Raw genomic sequence first — 8036 nt, 5'->3', positions numbered from 1 at the left:
GACCGGGACCGATGCCTACAGGGTGGGCTGGCCCAATAACTTCTGGACAACTTTTTCTCTGTTTCTTTTTTTTCTCTCTCTTTTCGGGTTTTCTTTCTTCTTTTATGTTTGTTGTGTGTTTCCTTCTTCTTTTTCTATTTTTGTGTTTTTTTGCGAAATTCTATTTTTGTGTTTTTAATAATACGTAACACTTATTTTGAAAAATTACTTGACAAATATTCTAGCACACATGAACAACTATTATCAAATGCAAGATTTGTTTAAAAAAAATAAATCTGGTGAACAGTTTTAAATACTAAATGCATTTTCTATATGAACGTTATTTTTAGACCCTGCAAAAGAAACGCATGTTTTTAGGTACATAATCATTTTTAATGTATTACTTGTTTCTTTGGAAATACTTTCAAAATTTATTAAAATAAACACATGTTTTTGGGACAAGTTTTTTTTCTGTACGAATTTGGTTGGTTGGTTTTAGGTGGGCCAAAGTTTGGGGCTTCACGGACCTCACTTAGAAATGAGCTTGCATGATTGGACCTCTCCGTGTTGCGGCCTTCGTATAGGTTGAGTGGAAGGGCTCGTTATAATCGTGGGGCATTTTTTATGGTGGTGAATATGCAAGTATTAAACTTAACTTTCTTAGTTAATTTCATAGATTCAGAAATTGTATGTTCCCCAAAGTGCAACAAGATTGTTGACACCAGATTTTAACATAGTCAAAAGCATAATTAAGAAGACCTCAAATGTAAAAGTGCTTAATGTGAGAAAGTTCCGTATCGTCAAAAGGAGAAACTTTGATATTTGGGGCATAGTCATCCGGTCTCATCTCTAAGTCCAAAATTATGTTCGAAGTTCTGAGATTTTGTATTAAAAACACTATTCGGCTGATTACGCCCTCAATACTACCTCGTATGAAAAAATGATCTACACGAATTGTCTTCGCCTTGTCGAAACGATCGATTTTGATATAAAAATCATCCCAATCCGAGTTTGTATGAAAAAGTTAAAGCTATCGGAATGCAGCCCTGTCAAAAGGCGAAATATGGCACGCCCCACCAGACGCCATGTCTGATGGGTAGCGCGAGCAAACAGATGTTTTGCACGAGCTATTTGACCCTCAAGATGACGTCTGATCAAAAAACGTTCAGCATGAAAGTTGTTCTTCTCGTTGAAACGGTCAAGATTGCTTTTGGACTCGTTTCCATCCGAGGTCGTTTACCACCACAAAAAAGACCCGCAAGGTGCAGCCAGTTTAAACCGAACAGTTTTGGAAAGTTTGGACAAAACCGATCCGAATTTGACTAGGATTTTGGACGTGAATCCAAGCCTTTTCCTTGCACGGGAAGTCCAGCCGCCTCTTATATACCTAAGGGGTGACGGCCGATTGAACAATACACAATCGATCAACTCATCTACCACTTTTTATCTTTTATCTTTTCTCCTTAACCCTATTTCTTCTTCTTCCTCGTTCTTCGTCTGTTCTTCTTGTTGTAGGGCGGCGAACCTCGAGGCCCTAGGGGCGATCAGGTCGACCTAGGGCAGCCCATAGCCGCCGCGCGCTCTGACGGGGTCCCTCCCGGGCGTGTGGGGTTTCGGGTCCTCAAAAGCACCCGCCGGAGTGCCCGCGTACCGCGCTTCCGGCTGGGTCTCCTTCGACGTGAGCTGCGGTGTATCATCCCCGGCGTCGAGGGTACACAGTGACGTGTTCGTGTGCGAACAAAGATACTTCAACCTATATGACAAAATACAACGAGCAAGCAATATAAATAATATTAACAAGTTGGTAAAGAGCTAAGCAAGAAGTAAGCCGAGAATGAAGTAGCCACAAGGCACAAAAATGAAGTAATGTATCCTGAAGTTCAATCCATGTGTGTGTAGGGGAAGGGGGCTCTAATCTCATGTGGAGAGGCCTAGGACAACAAGTTTCACATCCACAATGAATGACTAGATTCCTCCTTGAGCTTCGAGAGCTCAATCACTAAGGGTAGACCTCGACGGGGACTAAAACATTCACAAAATTCCCGGAGCTAATTCGCAAATTCGGAAGCTTACAGATGACTACGGCCATCTATGGTTCCTTAGAAACTAAATAGTGACAAGTGGAACAAAGAAGTCAAAGGGGATTCAAGATTGCCTTGGTCGAGTCACAAATGTTTGTTTCCTCTCTGTTTTCTCTTATTCAAATCAAATAATGGTTGGAGGAAAAGAATGGGAGCTCAAGGTGGTCATCAAGGGTAAAGAGGCATATCAAGTCAATGCCCTCCCTACATAAGAAATGGCCCCCAAATTATGCTCGTTGCGTTCTCGTATTGGACCACACAAAAATTCCAATGCCAGAGCTCCAATGTTTATCCAGAAAATACTCATGTTAAACAAAATGGTTCGAGCTAAACCTGGAGGCCGCCCCAGACTAATCTTGAGAACTCCGGGTTGATTTTCCAGCAACATGCAAATCTTGGGGGTTCTTCAAGGGTTTGGTAGAAGGTGTTGGGGAATTCTATGATATGTATTCGTCAACAATCCCCACTCTTCAACATTTGTATAACTCCTCTTTTATAGCACATCTTTTCTATAGAAAAACCATTGAAACACATTAACTTGTGATTGATACGTCTCAAACGTATCTATAATTTTTTTCATGTTCATGCTACTTTTACATCAATACATGGTTCTGTACAAATTTATGTTATTTTATTGTACTAACCTATTAATCTAGTGCCAGATACCGTTTTCTGCATTATTGAAGTTCTAAAGAAAACACCATCTCAGGACAGAAAAATCAATTTTTAGGTAGGTTTTCTAATCTCTCAAGTTTCATATGCCACTTACGCAACTGTTGTGCACTTAACTTTTACTGTGTCTAGACTCTCTAGAACCAAAGATAATGCAAGAAGATAAGTGAAGTACTTTTTTAGGGTGATAACTAAAGTACGTAACATGAGGAAAAAAATGTAGGTGCTGGTAATAAAAGATTACAAGAACAAAAAAATAGCTTGCATGTGTGGTGATCAAGTGGGAGCAATTGTTCTTGGCAATAGGCTATTTTTTATATTCATGATTGATTTTTTTTTGAACAGGTCTAATAGCTTCCACACCCTAAATTCAGAGGCGGGGGTGATAAGTAAGGAGTGGACACATCCGCACGTGCATAAAAATCCATAACTCCTCTCCCTATATTTAGTAATATAATTCTCATGAAACATGTATAGCCCAATACCATTTTATTAACAAAATTAAAAATCCACATGAATCTCCGAGTAAAATAAAATGATGTAAGAGCTAGATTAGACTTAGTTAATTCTCAGCCACAAACTCCGTCTTATTAGTCCCCGTCGTATTTTGATTCAATCTTTGATCACATATTTGATTAGCAAAATGTTGATGTATGACATCAAAAGATATATAGATTCATATTTGATTGTAGTTTACAATGATATATTTTTGCCACACATAATCTGTATTTTATTAGTTAACATCGTGGTTAAAATACGAAGGAACTAGTAAACCAGAACGGAAATATACAGTGGTAGTAGATACTAAGAGCTAGTCGGACCTAGATGAGAAAACAAGATTCTAACTTTACTGCAATAGACTTTCATTTGAGCAATCTGAAATACCATTTGAAATTTATCTGAGCAATGATTTTTGTGGGAAACAAGATACTAACTTAGGGTATCTCCAATGACACTGGACACCGTATCCGTCCGCGGATAGGGGTCCAGTTGACGGACATTGATGCGGGAGCCGGTGATCCAATCGTAGCCATATACATTTCAAACCGGATTTCAACAAACCGGACGAAATACATGCAAAGAGGACAATTTTATTTAAAACCAGTGAACATTGATTACATTTTTGATATTTTTCAATAAAAATGACCAGACATAAACCTAGCCTATGACGGTGCTCGTGCCCCATGTCCTTGTTTTTCCCTTTCGCCGGGTCCATCTCGCCGTCTACATAAGCGGCGGCGATAAGACCCACGAAGTGAAGGTTCGCTAGCAAGGAAGAGTATAACATGGAAGATGGATCGGCCTATTTGGGACTCGAGGCACGGCCGCCTCCCATGCTCTACTCCTCCTTGTTGGAGCCCGCGACCTATCCGTCGCTGATGGATGTGAGGTCCACGATGGACGTGGATGGGATGGCATGCTCATCATCCCACAAGTGCGGTCAATCGTTGTTTGGCGGTGGGTAGGACACGCAGCTGGCGGCGTTTTCGGCCGTGATCGCCTGTTGCGCCAACTCCAACTCCTCGTCCGGGTACGCCGCCTCTATGTTGCGAGTGGCGGTGTGAGTGTGGGCGGCCTCGTAGAGCGCCTGCTTCTCGGAGATGAAATTAGGGTTTGTCGCGGCCATGGCCACCACGACTTCCCGGTTCGTTGTAGATTTGGCCCTCTATCAGCCGGTGCTGCTCGATAAGGAACAAGTTGTACCGCTACCCTCTCCCCCCTACGCCTGCCGGAACATCGACATCGGCACCTGCGCCGGCTGCTCCTCCTTCCTGGCGGAATTGAAGTGCGTCTACGCCTGCTCCATCGCCAAGTTGGCATGCACCGACGCGGGTTGCGGCACGGAGTCGTCGTAGGAGCCCGTCTCCATCTTGGGGTCGTTGTCGGAGACCCTCGGAGAGCTGGCCGGCATGCCGGCCTCTATCCGGTTGGCATGGCGGCTCTGCCAAGCAGCCGCAAGGGCGGCTACCTTGTGCTTCTGCTCCATTGAGAGACTCTCCCACAACGCGTTTCCGATCGCTGTCATGGCGGATGTGGTGCACGGGATAACAATGTGGATCGGATGGGTTGTGGTGTGGTGTGCGCCGGGTGTGATCACCTTTAAATAGTGGATGCTGGTGAGGCCAAGCGTCCGGGTGCGTCAATGCCCTAACTATAATGACGATGAGTTTTGAACAAGCGCATTCACCATAGACGTGGCGCGGGCTGACACCCTCGGCCGGGGAGCCGCTTCAGTACCAGTGCCAGTGAGAGGTCATATCCGCCGGCGTCAACGCGGAGCACTCGCTCTAGAGCGGTATGATTGCGGGCAGCTGGCTTCGGGGGAGAAAGGGCAGGCAAGGGAGCGTCGGACGCTTGCGTGGCAACGGTCCAGACCCTGGTTTGCTTTTGGTTTACGAGAAAATGGACGTCCGGACCGCCGAGCGGACCGATACAGGACCACACTGCATGGCAAAATACGTTCAGACCGCGCGGCCCGGTCGGTTGTGAGTAGTTTGAGGGTTCATGTTGGAGATGCCCTGACTATAATAGATTTTCATTTTCCTTGAGGTTGCAAGAAAGAAAACAAGAAAATCCGACTAGCACTTCAGCGACACATAACGGACATGATATAAACCCATCCTTAGAATGACGATGAGCTTGTCTGCACTATTTTCGGACCACAAAGATTCGCGCCGTCTACCAGGTTGTCTTCCTTCCTGACTAGACATCGCAGAAAGAAACACGCTGACACGCAGGAATCCGCTACTTTAGCACTCACTCACTCGCAAAGCATAGCAGCGAATTACCGGAAAGAAACCGAACATTTAGCGACAAGTTCCTTAAAGATCACGGCCGTTTCAAAGACACGGAATAAAGAGCGGAAATTCGATGGACGAAGGTCTCAAGAAGCTTCGCTGCAAAATCCTTGCCTTGCTTGACGCATCATCGTCCATGATACAACAACCTTGGTCCAGTTCCATGGTCGTGCCTTGCTTCTCCGTGTGATCTTTGCTGCGACTTCCGAGGAGGAGGAGGAGGAGGAGGAGGAGGAGGCCGTGTCCTCCTCGCATGGTATTTCTAGCGGCCGTCCCCTGCCGTCGATCGCGATCGCTTCCGAGAAAGAATGGGCGGGGTGTTGAGCGCGCTGTTGGGCGGCCACCGGCGGAGAGCGGCCGAGGCGAGGAGGATGACGATGTCGAGGAGCGGTGAGCCGTCGGGACACGGCCGTGGCGGAGGCGGCGAGCAGCGGCGGAGGGCGATGCTGTCCAAGAAGTACTCGTACATACCGGACACCTTCACCTCCCTCGACCAGGTGATTGATGATGATGGGTCATCTTCATCTCACGCGATTGCTCCTCGCTTCATCTCCTTCCTGCCTGCGTGACTCGTTGGGTTAACTTTTGATTTCTCAGGTGGCTTCGGCGCTGCGAGATCAGGGCCTCGAGTCGTCCAACCTCATCCTCGGGGTGGACTTCACCAAGAGCAACGAATGGACGGGGAAGCGGTCGTTCAACGGGCAGAGCCTGCACAAGCTGGGCGACGCGCCCAACCCTTACGAGGCGGCCATCAGCATCATCGGCAAGACGCTCGCCCCCTTCGACGAGGACAACCTCATCCCCTGCTTCGGCTTCGGCGACGGTGAGCCCCCGTTTTTACTCCTTGCACCCAACGACGACAAGGACGAGTCCGTTCCATTTACAACTTGTGCTCTTCTTGTTTGCAGCGACCACGCACGACTACAACGTCTTCAGCTTCCACCCGGACAACTCGCCGTGCCACGGCTTCGAGGAGGTCCTGGCATGCTACCGGAACGTCGTGCCGCACCTCAGGCTATCAGGTGACCTCCGACGACCAAACCCCATCAACCCGTCCCGAGCTCCGGAAATCTTCCTTCGTTGGTCATTCTATAAAGTGGGGCAGGGGGGCAATCCCCTTTCGTTCAAAAAAAAAATCTTCCTTCGTTGGCACCGGTGAATGAACGATGCGCGATTGTCTGTGCTCAGGGCCGACGTCCTTCGCACCGATCGTGGAAGCCGCCGTCGACATCGTGGACAGGACCGGAGGCCAGTACCATGTCCTCGTCATCGTCGCCGACGGCCAGGTCCCTCACCTGAATCAAAAAGCCTATGCTATGCAGCTTGATTCGTCTTAACAACCTCATCACGGCGTTCCAGGTCACTAGGAGTGTTGATACAAGTGAGGGCGATCTAAGCCCGCAGGAGCGAAGAACCGTCGACTCCATTGTCATGGCCAGGTGATCATCGACAGTTTGGCGCGCACGCTTGCCAGGTTCACGATTTGAGGATAATAAAGTTTGACTCTGCAGTTCGTATCCCTTGTCCATCGTGCTGGTCGGGGTCGGGGATGGCCCATGGGAGGACATGCAGAAGTTCGACGACAAGCTCCCCGCGCGCGCCTTCGACAACTTCCAGGTCATCACTCAAATTCGAAAACAGAGACCGAGGGAGTTGTAGCCCTCTTCGTTGATCCAATCTCCCAAGACGAATTACAATGCAGCTTTACTCACACGTTATTATTTAACAACAATTGTGCGCAGTTTGTCAACTTCACGTCCATCATGTCGAGGAACGCGACGCTGCAGCAGAAGGAGTCGGCGTTCGCGCTGGCGGCGCTCATGGAGGTGCCCATCCAGTACAAGGCCACCATGGAGCTCGGCATCCTAGGCCGGTCCACGGGGAAGGCCAAGAGGGTCGTCCCGGCCCCGCCCCCGCTGCCGGCGTCGTCGTCGTTGAGGCGGGAAGCTAGCAGCGCGAACGCCGCCGCGGCGGAGCCAAGAGAGGATCAGGTTCAGCCAACTGCCCGGAATTACCAAGTCTTGTTTGTCTTGTGATGATCATGCATGGAGGATCGATCATTCGCGCCACCTTCTTGAACAAACTGACTGATAAATCAATGTCCATGCAGGTGTGCCCAATCTGCTTGACCAATGCCAAAGATCTAGCGTTTGGCTGCGGCCACATGGTAAGACATTGGAATTCATTTATCTAAGCAAATGTTGAGATGCATTTTCTTTCTATCAAACATGGAAATGTACGTATTTTACACATTTTTTATTGTTTTGTGTGCGAACGACAGTGTTGCAGGGAGTGTGGGGAGAACCTCGACAGATGCCCGATATGCCGAGAGACAATACGCTCCAAGCTGAGGCTGTACACGGGATGATTAATTCAAACCAAACTATGTCATAATATTTGTTTCAGTTTCAAACGCGAAGCATTTCGCAGATAAAATGCAGCCTCTGAATTATTCTGATTGCATGGTTCTACGCTTGTTTTTCTGTAAATAAGTGTGAGGTATTGA

The 8036-nt window shown here is 47.5% G+C and overlaps 1 protein-coding gene across 1 annotated transcript; it reads left to right on the top strand.

The window, feature by feature from the left end:
* The first annotated feature begins 5404 nt into the window (after nt 1-5404).
* Nucleotides 5405-8036, top strand: LOC125520308 (E3 ubiquitin-protein ligase RGLG4-like). Its single transcript, XM_048685201.1, has 9 exons — nt 5405-6027; nt 6128-6353; nt 6439-6552; nt 6719-6816; nt 6890-6969; nt 7042-7147; nt 7273-7521; nt 7641-7697; nt 7812-8036. Exons 1-9 carry the CDS (start codon nt 5839-5841, stop codon nt 7896-7898), a joined length of 1206 nt encoding a protein of 401 aa, XP_048541158.1. The 5' UTR covers nt 5405-5838; the 3' UTR covers nt 7899-8036.

Source organism: Triticum urartu, chromosome 7 (genome assembly GCF_003073215.2).
Source record: "Triticum urartu cultivar G1812 chromosome 7, Tu2.1, whole genome shotgun sequence".
Classification (NCBI taxonomy): domain Eukaryota; kingdom Viridiplantae; phylum Streptophyta; class Magnoliopsida; order Poales; family Poaceae; genus Triticum; species Triticum urartu.
Note: the sequence above shows the minus strand (reverse complement) of the source record. Positions and strands in the feature narration are given on the sequence as shown.